Source organism: Pantherophis guttatus, chromosome 4 (assembly GCF_059756535.1).
Source record: "Pantherophis guttatus breed Tessera chromosome 4, ASM5975653v1, whole genome shotgun sequence".
Classification (NCBI taxonomy): domain Eukaryota; kingdom Metazoa; phylum Chordata; class Lepidosauria; order Squamata; family Colubridae; genus Pantherophis; species Pantherophis guttatus.
Genome location: NC_142066.1, coordinates 47,300,260 through 47,314,722, shown reverse-complemented (window position 1 = coordinate 47,314,722; position 14,463 = coordinate 47,300,260). Strand labels below are relative to the sequence as shown.

At 38.4% G+C, this 14,463-nt stretch overlaps 1 protein-coding gene across 3 annotated transcripts in view; it reads left to right on the top strand.

Moving 5' to 3' along the window:
• The window catches only part of TBKBP1 (TBK1 binding protein 1), a 73,349-nt gene extending 66,949 nt beyond the window's left edge, over positions 1-6,400 (top strand). For 2 of the 3 annotated variants that reach the window (XM_034415609.3, XM_034415610.3), the window contains exons 8-10: positions 1,273-1,388; positions 2,401-3,122; positions 5,475-6,400. In XM_034415609.3, the coding sequence (XP_034271500.1) occupies positions 1,273-1,388; positions 2,401-3,122; positions 5,475-5,603 (967 nt within the window). In that variant the 3' untranslated portion in view covers positions 5,604-6,400. The remainder of the gene's footprint in view (positions 1-1,272; positions 1,389-2,400; positions 3,123-5,474) is intronic. The other variant, XM_087892081.1, reaches the window with a different exon arrangement.
• The last annotated feature ends 8,063 nt before the right edge of the window (positions 6,401-14,463 follow it).

Here is a 14,463-nt window from a genome sequence, read left to right as displayed (position 1 = left end):
TTATATCTGGATTTGGATTATCCCTGGCTTCATTCTCAACAATTGCATACACCTGCAAAATAAAATCAAAGCCATATTTTTTATATTCTTTATTTGAGGACTATAAATGACAAACTTGGGCTACTGCTCTATTTCATTGAGATTCCTAGGGCCTCTGAAGAAAGGAGAGATGTAAGGTGACATTTAGGCCAATTAAATCCACTGCTCCATGCTAACTCTCCCTCACTTATGTGTCCTCCTTTATTTGATATTGGAGATGCAACTGGGAGTAATCACTGCAGTCACTCTCTACTGTGAAGCATTTCTGATAAATTTCAAAGGAAATTCACAAGCTCATATCAGGTTTTCCTGATATATCATTTTCTTTCATCTCTTATCTCTTTCCTAAGAGATATTGTCAGGGAAGGGGGCTTTCCTTGCAGAGGGCATACGAAATTAGGCAGAGCACCACAATATAACCATAAATTTGCTAATTGCTTAATTTTGCATTACTGAAATGATGTTACTAAGCTGGTTTCTATATCAGCACATAAGAGCAATTGATTTTGTGATGCAAGGTTGGTCTCCTTAAGTATCTTTGGAAAATCCTCTCCATTGACATGCCCCAGGACTCTCTCATTTATTTATATATATATTTATGTTTATTTGTAATGTTCTGATAATGCTGTTGACATATGTCACTTATAAGTGCTGAAATAATACCCATTGCTGCTCAGAGCATTGCTGGTGCTGCTATTGCTACATATTACCACTAGATGTAAACCCCTGAAATTCAAGGCACCTCTGAACTTACAAGTTAAACTTATGTTAAAGTTAAACTTATGTTAAACTTATGGCAAAAATCTACAGATTATGCATCCACAACTGTTTTGGCACAAGAAATATTTTAGAGATCCAGTAGCACAGAATCCCTTGTGAAGGAATGAAGAAATTTCCACTGCCTAAGTATGAAGTATCCGGAGATCAGATTGTGTTCAATGGTTGATCAGCCTTTTTTACTTATCTGTATAATGGAAGGATGAGATAGTGCAAAGAGTATTGTCTGTGGCTCAGGGTTTAGTTTACTAACCAACTGTAGAAAAGATAGTTTGCTCATGATAGTTGTAGGTGGGACTAGAGTCTTCAGAAATCAGCTTTAAAGGAAGATGTTACAGCTTTTTCTACCAACAGTGACCCAGAAAAGTTGCAGTAAAAGGAAAAGAACAGCTGTGAGAAATTGCTTTCTGTGTTCAAAATATTCATCAGGCTTTGCCTATTTTTGTCTTTTGTTAGAGTAAACTTAGCACTGGCCTACACAGAACTCACTGAAGAGCTATGCCGCCTAAGAAACCTGACTTCTCTTCAGAGTCAGATTCTCCGGACTCTTATGCAGGAGCAAGTCATGAATGGTGAGTGGAATTTGGGCATAAAGGAATGACTGTATAGATAGCCAGCAGCAAACTAGGGTTAAACTATGGTCATAGAGGGTTGAGGTGCAGTGATTGTTTCTTCTTCTCCTCCTCCTCCTCCACCTCCTCCTCCTCCTCCTCCTTTTTCTTCTTCTTCTTCTCCTCCTCCTCCTCCTCCTCCTCCTCCTCCTCCTCCTCCTCCTCCCCCTCCTCCTTCTCCTTCTCCTCCTTCTTCTTTTTTCTTTTTCTTCCTCTTCTTCTTCTTCTTCCTCATCCTCCTCGTCCTCGTCCTCCTCCTCTTCTTGCAACAGTCAAGAATTACATATCTCAGACAGACCAATGGAAAAAAATTGATCAACAATCAATAAATAACACAAACACATTTATTAAAAAGGGAAAGCAACAATGTTTAGGCTTGCATCAGTTGTTAACTCATTTTCATTACAGCATCACCAAATTTAGCTGCTATATTGTATCAGTGATAGAAAGTTTTATATTTGAGAGAAATAATTTCACTTAAACTATTCTTCTTAGTTATTGATGATACATGGTTCAGATACAAGTATTCTGACTATCTTTATAATAACACATAATGAACTATTTCTATATGCCCATATCCACAGAGCAGGGTACTTAGCTACTGGGATATTAGAATGACTACCTTATAAAAATGCAAAGGAAAGGGTATTATATGTTGCAGAGACAGGTGGTACTTCACCCTTTCCCACTTGCTTTGTTAAATATGATGATTCTAATTTCAATCATGAGCAAGAAAGTTTGCAATTCCTTTAGCCTTTGCTATAAACATATTTTCAAATAAAACATATTTTCTGTTAAGAATCAAGTAGAACCAACTAGTATGTAATGAGTGTATAGCTTTGACCAAAGCTTTGACTTGTACTGGTCATGTGAGCTTTTAGAATTGTCTAGGCATCTTTTGGAAGTTGGTCAGTCATTGCGGTGGATACCTTATGTATCCTCGAAGCATCTATTCTTCTGTCCCTTGTTCCAGGTCAGCGACATTCTCCCCATTCCCACCGCCATTCTCCTGCCCAGCAACGTGGTTCTCCAGCTCCTCAATGCACCTCTCCAGCTCAACAAGGGAGGCCTTCTGGTCCTCAAAGCCAATCTCCAGCCCTACAAAGGCGTTCCCCAGGCCCACCTGGTCAATCCCCTGCACATCAACGTCGTTCTCCAGCCCCCCCTCCTTGCCAGTCTCCTGTTAGCCAGCGGCGTTCACCAGCTCCACCACCCAACCAGTCTCCTGCCCAGCAGCGCTGCTCACCAGTCCAAAATTGTTCATCGCCTGCCATGACTTCACAACATAGATCTCCAGGGGCTGACAGAAACATTATGGATCTGGGATATTCTAAGCCCTCCAGTCACCACATCAAAGCAAGCTTCCAAGGTCGTCGAAGCTATTCGGAGGTGAGCGACGCTGCTCTGTATCAACAGAACCGTTCTCTCTGGCTGCAGCCAGAAATATCCACCTTACCAAAGCATCGTCCCTACTGCGAGGTTTATGCCAGAGACAACTTCGAAGAGCACTTGCGCTTTGAGAAGCAGTCCTCGGATGAAGACGACTGGGCCCTCCCAAGCCCCCCCAGCCCTGAAGTAGGGGGTATCCGCTGCGCCTCCTTCTGTGCAGGGTTCCCCATTCCCGACACCTCCATGCACCGGATTGATGCATCGTACTCCAGGGCTGAGCATGCTCAGTCCTGGCCCTCAATCAATGTAAGCAACATCCAATGCCATGTGTATTCTATGCCTTTTCCCCACCCCAGTTTGAACCCAGTTCAGAATCAGTTAACTAAATGATCTTTCATTGCCCAATTTATTTTACTTACAAAGATTTTCTAAGTGTGCAAAGTGTTTATGGTGTATATTTTAATACTATAGACCAAACACTTCATCTTTTGGATGAGAAACAAAATTTATGAGACGTAATATTTCCAAAATAGTGGTAACCATCTTTTAATTATAAATTGACAAGGTCTCAGTGAGTACAGTGAGTTTATATTTTTATTTCAATTTCTGTGCAGATCCTAATACATTAGGCTCCCCCTCTTACGAGCACAGCTTCAAGGACCCCCTAAGCATAGTATATCTTGGGTAGGAATTCACGTTGATGCCTGAATTCAAGTTGATGCCCATTTTGGAAAAGATGCAATGATCAATAGTATGAATCAATTAGTTTATTTAACTTCAGAATTTTAAAATCTGTTCAAATCACATACCTAACCTTAGTAATTAATATCCAACCCAAGTAGTTCCTGATGATGTTCTAGAAGATACTTGACCTTTCACAAGTTTGCAACATTTTCCCCACATAAGATCAGAGTTTGCACCCTAAAGTTGCCCAGTTATTTCCAACAAGGATGGAAATAATATTTTGGTATCGTGTTTGTAGGCATGCTCATGATAGTTTAATTATTTTCCCATGTTCAATATTTATATTGCTTAACATTATTTCATTTTATTGCTTATCTTGAATTGCATTCTCATGCTGGCTTGTACAATAAAGACCATACAAAAAATAAGTTTATAGTCCTATATAAAATAGAACAACAAATATTAACTCTAGAACAACGGCAGTAGAAGACAATTTAACTGTGGCCCCAAAATGCTAATGATCACTTAAAATTATAAAATGTACCTCAGTTAAAAGAGAGCTAACAGGTAAGGGGCCTCATGTACCTTGTGCAGAAGGCTTTTTCTAAGAATGGTCATGATTTTAACAAGATTAGTTTAAAAATAAATTAAAAGAGGTTACAGTAACACTAGCAGAGTTGGAAGGGACCTTGGAGGTCCAACCCCCTGCTCATGCAGGAGACCTAGACTGGGGATTCGAACTGCCGACCTTTCTGATCGACAAGCTCAGCGTTTTAGCCACTGAGCCACCTAGGGAGCCACATATCAAGGTGTTAAGGGAGGGAGCCTGAAGTATCTTCTGCAGCAGCAGCCCTCAACCTTCCGGCTCTGTGGACTGGCAGCAGTGCTGGTGGGGCAGGGAATGGTTTGTGTGGCCTGATATTGAGGCCATAGACCAGAGAAGTTGGGGACCCTATTATGCAGAATCCCTTTGATAAAGGGGAATCAAGATTTTGGACAATTAACAATTGCCTGGGGAAAATAGGAATCTTTGGCTTTGATTCCCAGCCTGAAGGCTTCCAGTTCTTTTGGGAGTACAGCACTTGGAACAGCCTCCATGGTGGTTTGGATTCAGGAAATTGTACCCATCTGGATGGCATCAGTTGCAGGAAGACTGGTTTAGCTACTTTTGGAAGTTGATCAATAATACTCCCATCACTATTCTTAAATACATATGATAGTTTGCATGTATATTTTTCAAATCTGCATCTCCCAAAAATAGAGGCTAGCTAAGTAGTTGCATCTTACAGATAAATTGTAATTTGTATAGATAAATATTTCATGCAGTTAAGAATAATATTACATTGATGCAAATAACTTTAGTGACACCAGTAGTGTCAGATCACAGCAGAACACTACATGCTGTAAAGTGATACATTTGGTGGTATATAAAAATCACTTAAATTATTAGTTTTATTCTAACAGTTGATGTCAAATACAGGATGATGCTATTTAATTATATTGTTTCATGCTCAGGGATCAGCGTGACGATCCTAAAAAGTATAGTTCACAGAATGTGTATACCCTCTGGAGTTTTCCAAATCTAGTTATATGCTTTCCCTGTGACTGTGGTCACTTTTCTATAACAGGAACCTCTCATTTTAACCACAAATTTATTTAAATATGATTATGTTTTACCTCTTAACTTCAATTGTTATCAGCTAAATCGTTACATTAAGAATGAGAACCTGTGGCTCTCTCAGTGTTGCAATTCTTAGCATCCTTCACCATTGGCTTTGAAATTTCTAGGAAGTTATAGTTAATATATATCCTAGAGAGTCACAGGCTATCCACCATTCCATTATGGGAGTATGTCTAAAAGATCCACCTTTCAGAATCTTGGTAATTAATGTAAATGACACAAAATAAAAGATTTAATAAGTTCACTTTTATGATACCTTTCTCTACTTTGCATTCCTTCCCTGTATCCCTTAGTTGCTGATGGAAACAGTAGACTCTGACATCCGAAGCTGCCCTCTCTGCCAGGTGGCCTTTCCCATCGGTTATCCAGACGATGCTTTGATAAAACACATTGATTCACACCTGGAGAACAGTAAGATCTGAGGTCTGTTCCACCGTCCTTCCTCTTCTGGCTTCCTTAAAGAGATTGCCCACCTCATACCCACCCCACTTTCTTGGATGCTGCATGAAAAGTGGAGGCACCACAAGGGGCTCTTTTCTCTCTAAAATACCTCCAAGTTTCCATTAGACTGAAGCGTGAACATTTTTGCCTCTCCCTTGTCTTCTTTGCCTTGGTTTTTAAAGTGGGTTGCCTCTCCTTACTGCTCTTTATGGGCAGGACCTGCAATATTTCTCCAGTGCTTCAACCAGCCACAAAGGTGGGGAAAGGAATGAGAAATATGCTGAGATTAGGCTTAATAGGGCACAGTCACCTTCACCATCTGATTGCTCAGTACTGAGGTTGCTTCTGGTGTTGGTGAGACTCTATCTACATGGTTCAGTTTTGATGTCTCTGAAAGATCTCAGGGTAGGATGGGTAAAAAAATTACCCAGGTTTGCGTGTTTTGGGGTGGGGTAGGAGAACAGGTTAATGAACTCCAACCCACTGAAGGCACAACAAATCACAAAGTTTTTGTTTGTGCCTGTTTTACACAGGGATATCCAAGTGGGTCAGATTTCTCTGCCTCTTATGCTACTACAAAGGGTATTTGGGGGTTGGTTGTTTAACAGATGTAAAAAGCCTTGGCCTCCAATTGCTGGTACAAGTGTCTTTGTGTTGGTCTTTTACATTAAAAGTCCACTTTTAGCAATGCTGCTGAGAAATAGAGCCAACTTCCAAAAGTGTAGCATGGACGTTCTTATGTTATTGCACTGAATAATAAGCTTTTTTTTCCACAAAAGAAGCTTCTCTTTTTGTCTGTGTTGGCTTCTTGTGAGTCGTTCTGGAGGACTTGTAAACTGCACACTTAGGTAGAAGCCCAGAAAGCATTCCCATATTTTGGCGACTGTTTAACACATTTTTCACCACTTCATATCTTGCTTTAGATAGCTCTTATATAATAACTGTAGCTGCACATTTTGCCTCATTATTATCTTGCAATGGCAGCATGTTAACATGATTGGGGTAACAGTGTAAATGTAAACATCTACACATATTTGACACCACTGTATTTCTTTCATTCTCATTCTCTCTCTCTCTCTCTCTCTCTCTCTCTCTCTCTCTCTCTCTCTCTCTCTCTCTCTCTCTCTCTCTCTCTCTCTCTCTCTCGCCTTACTAAACCTATATTTTATTATACTGCTCTAAGATAAGGGTCATGTACAGATGTATGGTACCTCTGTATTGTGAGGATGGTTTCCTTGGAACAGCCTATCTGTACATCAGGCTTTATTTTTTTTAAAAAAGTGGAGAAGGGGAAAAGAGTTGCATGGATTTTCTTCTTCTTTTTGAGGCAACTGTCTTCCTATCTGCAGGTTCTATTAACAAATGTATGTGTTAAAATCTACAGCCTGCCTTATCCCAATGTCTCAGATTGCCAATGGGCAATAGGCATGAGTCCTTGGGACTTATAATCTTTTGCCCCCCTGCAAACTAAGAGAAAATTTGAATTTTAGAAGTAAATAACAGAATAGGAACTTCTTTCAAATGTCATTTCTCTAGCTCCATCTTTTTGGCCACATAAAGCCAGTTGGAACCAGTGGTTTTAAGACTTAAAGCAACCTTCCCCAGCCAAATACCTCCATCTGGGCTGAATTTCATTCTAATCATCCTAATGTCCATGATGCTGAGGAATGACTAATCCAGTGCATCTGGAGGAGGCACTGGGTTAAGGGAGACCAACAATAATCTTAACGTTGTTTCCTTCCCATCTTTGTCTGGTCAAGATTGCAAATCATCACATTCCCCTGTCCCTTGTCTTTAATCAGATTTTAACTCTCTGTTCTATATGTGTCAATATTATGCCCATCCTTTATTTAAATTCTCCCCCGCTGAGGGAGAAACTAAACAGCAGGAGAATCAGGTCTTCAAACCTTCCCTGCTGTTAAACCACTGTCATACAAGAGGATGTCAGGGATTACATTAAAAAAAAAAAAAAAGGTCTGCAGCAAAAAAGGTGCTGAACTCCTGTGAACTTCAGTTACCCTGCTTGCTTGGGTATTTTTTAATCTAACCTGTTTTTTAAATTTCAGGGGCCATAAAAATACAACTGTGGGGAGGAACAAACCTTTCTAGCAATGGAAATAGGCCACATATTATACAAACAATTAAGTGGATTCAGCATTTATATATATATAAGCTTCCAATACTTATCATATTCAAACTAATTTGGTTCAAGGCCCAAGTTTTAGAAAAGTAATTTGGCAAGGACTCCACACATATAAAAAGAAACCTCTTTATATGTTGGTTGCAGAAACCTAAAGGATTGAATATTGCTATGGCCCTTTTCACATTGCCATATTGGTCCTCACAGTACTTGGAGCTGATTTTCTCTGATTTGACCAAACTGCACACCAAGTGAAAGTTCTAGTCCAGCATTAGACCAGTTGGGTGACTTAAGACCAATCATTCTCTCTCAACTCAAGTCACCTTACAGGGTTGATGTTGTGGTAAAATAGCAGGAAGAAAGAATATTAGGTATGTTTGATGCCTTAAGTTAGGGGTATCAAACTGGTGGCCTCTGAGCCGGATGTGTCATGCGCAGGCAATGCCCACCCCAGCTTCATGAAGGGAAAAAAAATCACGATACGTCACGTGAGGGCAATGTGACACAGTGAGTTTGACACCCATGCCTTAAATTATTTATAAAAATAATAAAGGTAGGATGGGAGCGGTATAGTGGCCTAGTGGTGAAGCTGCTTGCCTCCCACTCGGAAGGTAGAGAGTTCAATCCTAGGTAGTGGCAGATGTTTCTCTCCTAGGGTGCTAAGAAAAAATTTCTGCTGTGAACTTCATGTAGGCATCAGGAAAGGCATCCAGCCAGTAAATGTTCAGCTACAGGGTTGTAAAAAGAAAAACATAAAATAGAGGTGGGATAAGAATTTTAAAATTAAAAGAGAACCAAATGAAATCCCCTGAAAATGTGTTATAGACCAGTATTTAAGATGGTGCACAGGCATGTTTCTGTCCGTGTGACTAGAACAAATGGCAGGGAGGATCTCAAAATGCTGAATCCACATTGCCCTTTAATAGAAGATAGATTAAGTGATAACAGTTTTTCATCAACTAAGATTTGGAGATAGAATACTGCAAACATCCAAAAATTCTAGCTGCTGTGCAACTATGGAAAATGAGGGTTTTGTTTTTCTTTGCTTTTCCCTCCTCTTATTTTTGTGCCTGTGATCAGGAGAAATGCACAAGGAAGCATGTCTTCTGATCTTTATTTTGGGATTGGGGAAGTTGGGTCCTACTATGCTTCCTGCCTCCCAGTGAAACCTGGAATCATTTTACAAACTGCCTTTTATAGAGTTGGAAGAGATACTAGAATACATCCAATGTGACCTCCTTCTCAGCGGTGGTTCCACTGGAATATATCTGACAAATGATATCCAGGACATGTTTGATGAACTCAATACTTCATTTGCTGGTCCACTCCAGTGGCTAGCAACCTATATGATCAGAAATTCTTTTGGATGCATAGCCTGAACTTATTTATTTGTAGTTTTAACCTTCTGATCCTAACTCTGGAACAATGAAAAATAATGCCACTCCTTTTAAGAAGCAACTCTTCAGATATCTGAAACTTCTATGATATATCTTCCACAGGATAAATTGACAAACATATCCAATTTTTAATGATTGCTCATAAAGTTTCCTGAGATGCCAAGGAGAAAATCCATCCTCCATTGAAAAACCTTTTAAATCCAGTATTGCATGGTGTGATAGAACTCATAAATGGAAGTTATAGATCTATTTTCCTGGAGGCTTCCATAGGAGAACATCCAGTTGTGTCCACTTTGTCCCTGACCCCCACCTGCCAGCCTTTAATGGGGACCCATATCAGCCTTGAAGCTTTAATTATCCTTCCCGATAGGCCTGTTTCTGCTGAAGCCTACCTTGGTCACATACATTTTATAACAAATAGTTGCTATGCCTGTCATAGTTGCCATACACTTTAAATTTTTCTTGGTATGCTGTAGCTCAGTACAAGGGCTGAACAGATTTCCTAAATCTCTGCAAATGTAACAAGAAAATGAAAGAAGCCCTCCTGAGGAAGGCAATGAGGGCATGCACCCATGTTCACATCATCAAATGAAGCAATTCAAAGAGACCTTGCATTGACAGTGATATTCTCTATCACATAACTCCTGAAATTATCAATAGAAATTTTTCATCTGCAGAAGTCACATGATTTCTACAACTATTTGGTTTTCTTTAAATAGGAAGAGAGCCACGTAAGTGGTACACATTTGGAAATGTATCTTGCAACTTTTCATCTCTCTTCCATTTTGTTACATGAAATCTACCTCAATGTTTATGAGAAACAGGAATGATTACAAGCAAAAAAAAAAAAAAAAAAATCAACCAACCAACTAACCAAGAATGGGGGGAGGGTGGACCTTGAATTAGGGAAATGTTTTTATAATTTCATTTTTTTTTAAAAAAGTCTATAAACTATTAAGGGCTCAAATAGCACTCAGATTGTTCCCCTTACTCTGAAGCTTCATAATCTTTTTTAAAGATCTCAAGGAGCAGTCAGCAATGTTAGGGATGAGTAAGAGCCCGAAATGGAAATGTAAACATGGTACCCACCAAGATTCTTCACACTTGTTTCTGCTGGTATAAAATGGTGGTTATGCAATTGACCTGTATTGTACAAGGTCCCTAGTTTAAATTTTATATTTGTCATGAAGACAATATACTGCTTAGACAAGCTCAATGAATAACTATTGTCATGGTGACATTTTTCCTAAATCCCTTGGGAAAAAAGTTTCACCCCTATAATCATGAGATTGAGAGAATATTCCTTCTATGTTAGGCACAATTAATACTTTTTCAGTGTATACATCCAACATAACATCTATGGAATTTACAGTAAGTTAGATTCTACATAGTTTAGTCAAGAAGTGGTTTCCACATATCCATAGTTGTACATTCTGGAGTATTTTACTCTGATATATTAAATAAATTACCAATTATTTTCTGACATCAGCTGGAAGTTAAAACTATCTGTATGGTAATTTTTAGGTTGATTGATTACTGTTAGCTGTAATACTTAAGTGAAACGGTCTTAAAGGCAGGATGCTGCTAAATGCCAATTTTTGGTACAGGAAACTATTGTGATGTCCTACTAATTACCCCCCCCCCCAAACCTCAGATGATCCACTCAGTTAAGAGAGTGCTGGATGCATATAATTTTTATTCTGAAGAAGCAGGCCAGCCCTGATGTTCCTAAAGTAATGACATGAAACAGTGACAAATTAACATAATGCTAAGTTTACATCTCATACTAAACTATAGTGTGGTTTGCTTTTGAGTAAGGGCAATATGAACCTGCCAATTGTGGCTTAGTACTATGTGTGAGCTAGGCTATATCTTATTCAACAAGTCGTCATAAAAATATCTTGGTTTGGCATAATAGGCAAATTCAGCCATGATGTTAATCCTTAACTTTCTTATTGTCAGTCAGCATGGTAAGTATCAGATAACTTATTTCACTTTCTCAAAGTGCATGTTTAAAATATTTTTCTTTACGTTCCCTACTGATGTCTTTTTTTAAAATTAACTATCAGAGGATTTCCACAAACATTAATGTAGACTAGAGTCTCCATTCCAATGTATTTTCAAAAGTTCAGAATATCCACCATTTGCCATTTTTACTGCTGCTTATGCAACAAATAAAGATGGAAAGATATATTAAGAATTCATGTTAAGTGCTTTGTAAGCAATTATAATTTTTCATTAGAACTTGTCTTCTGTCTAGTATTTTTTCTTAGGTATTCAATATTGACTTCAATTATTTGTAAGCCAAATTTCCTTACTTTTGGGGAAAATGGTCCTATAGATAATACTCATGCTGATGAATTTAAAGAGTTTTCAAATTAAATATATCCATTGGGAGCAACTATGGTGTTGTTTAAATTAGTGCAAATGAAAACCCACTACTGTTGGTCATGTAATTAAAAGATTAAAGACTTCTGAAAATTCTTTAAATTCACTCAATTTCATGAATGTCTCTTTGCAGTTTTGCAGAGTTTCCCAAAAATGCAGGGGAAGATATTCAGGACACTTTGAAAATATGTTTTTTTTAATTACTCATTTCTCAGAAACTCAACTAACCCTCTTCTCTCTAGCTTGCTTAACCCAAATATAAAAAAGCAAGGGGGACCTTTTCTTAGCACTTTGAGTAAAATATTTGGGAGAGAGGTGATCTGTCTGTGTTGTCCCTTTCTTTCTGTACTCTGTGAAACAGAATAACTCAAATAAAAGTTGCCAACTAATAGATTTTATCAATCATGGCTTGAGGTTCTTTTTTGGCCAGTGTCATCTTTTTTCTTGATAATGCTTGGAAAAATCACACTTCACTAAGAAACACTTTGTCCAAGTAGGACACCTATCTACAGGGCTTAAACAGATGTTTTTGGCGTTTATGTTTATCTGGGCCCTGATCTTCATAAATGTTAAAAGTAAATGCTCACAATAGCCCAGTTCAGAAGTTTTCACCTGTGGGTTGTAATCTCAGGTGTTCATAGGCAAATTTGAAGGGGAGTACAAGGGGAGTTACATGTAAATACTTTAGCATTTGCTGCCATTGTGGCTGTCAGATTGTCCAAACAAAATGGAAAAGAAAGCTGGAACATGATATGATAGTCAGTGTATCAAAACAGAATATTACCAGGTTCTGAGAGGGCTCCAGATTTCAATGTGTTCCTCCTGTTCAGAGCCCTAGAACAGTGAAGTCAAAGTAAAGATTTAAGCTTCACTAAAATATGGTAGGATCTGAAATAAATAGTTCTTGCTGGAAAATTAACCTGGATGTTAAAGTAGAATCTACCAAAATTCATAAATTAATTCAGAATTAATTCACAATAAATTGTGATTTGTTTCTTACACAAATTCTGGCAGATTCTACTTTGCAGGAAGTGTTCGGTTGCAGTTATTATAGCCAAAGGTGGGTCAAACCAGTTGCTGAATCTGAGCAAGCAATTGTTTTTTTCATATTGGATGGTATCTTGAATGTTCATAAAATAAATGAAACCAGCACTAAAAATGGTTGTTGTTTATATGGATCTTGCTGATACATTCACATTATGTATCAGCAAGACCCATACAAAAATCTGTTACAATCTAGAATAGTGATTCTTAAAATGTGGTCCAGGGGTCTGCAAAATCAAAATTATTTGCCAGCAATGTTGTAAAAAATTACAATATTAAAATCCCATGAAACAACCATGAGAAGTGGCAGTGGCAGCAGCAGTGGCAGAGGAGCACACCTATTTGGCGGCTGGGGTGGATTAGCAAGCTGGCTGCAGACAGTGGCATCTCAGCCTCAGGAGTAGGGGATAGTGTGGATTGATGCAGTGGGATGCTGGTAATGCCAGGTAGGCTGTGGATGAGCTGTTTCTGGTACAGCAATATTTAGTCAGTACCTGAAGGTGCAGCAGCGAGGCAAGGCAGAACTGAGTGAATTGCAGCATACTTTCTATCCTCCATTCTGCAGTTCAGTCTAGGAATAGGATTGCTGCTCTCTGAGGTAAAGTATCTGTAGCTAGGGCCCTGGGCGGAGGCGTCCTGGCTAACTGGAGAACTCGGATACCCAAGTGGATGATGGGAGTGGGCGCACTTAGTGGTTGCCAATGGGTCATCCACATGGCCCAGCTGCTATCTTGATGGCTTCTTCCATCTATGTATGGCTCATGATTGGATGGACTGTTTTGATTGATTGTGGTGGCTGGCGGTCTGAAGGGAAGGAAGACCTGGATTGTTTTGTTGGATAGGGGCCAACAAAAAGAAATGGGTCAACATTTCAAATATCTTCAGAACTCAGTGAACCAATATTTTCTAGCTAATCAAAGCATGATATTACAAAATAATGTATGGGTAAAAGATGCATTTAAAGTTCATGGTAAACCACTAGATTTTAATATAGCTGAATATGAAAAGTTAACTGATACCAGATCTCACACAGCACCTTTGAGAACCTACTTGTCAAATTCTTCAATAGGATTGAAGATAAATAGATAATTATATGGTAAGACTGTCAAAATACTTTTTTCTTTCATTTTTAATACATAGCTGCACAAAGCTGGATTTTCTTCATACAATTCATCTAAAAAAACATAATACGATAGATTAAATGCAGAATCAGTCATGAGAGTCCAACTGCCTTCTGTTAAGCCAGATATGGAAACTACTTACAAAAATTTAGAACAATTTCACTCTTTTTTATTTCATAAAAATACTGATTGTTTTTTCATGAAAAATTGTACATTGTTATTTTTATGTGACTCAGCAAATACTCTATAAATGCATTTTTATTTTTAATACGGTAAACTTTGATCATGGAAACAAAAGCCCTGGGGATCTTCAAATTTTTTTTAAAAATACACTGATATAGACGTGAAAATTCAGAAAATCCCAAAGGGGGAAATTTTACTTTTTCACATATATATCAAAAAAGCAATAATTAGAAAGGATTTCATGCTCTGGTTACCATATGCCTAACTTCAGATAGCAGAACCAGCAGGTGGAGGGTCACTGTATGAAGAAAAAATGACTCATTTAGAAAAATGTAACATTTAAAGGACCATTTTCCTGTGCAGTGGTAACTGATCAACAAGAGGGGACCTTCAAGTCTAAATATTTGTTCAAAGTGAGTAATGCAACTAAACAGAGTTCTTTGCAAGCATTCCTCTGCACACTACACTAAGGAAGGTAATGGGTTAATGTATGTGGGTCCTTTTTCTTTGTCTCACCTAGCATCTTTCAGATACAGTATATCGGAACAGCAAATTGTAGAATTTTTAG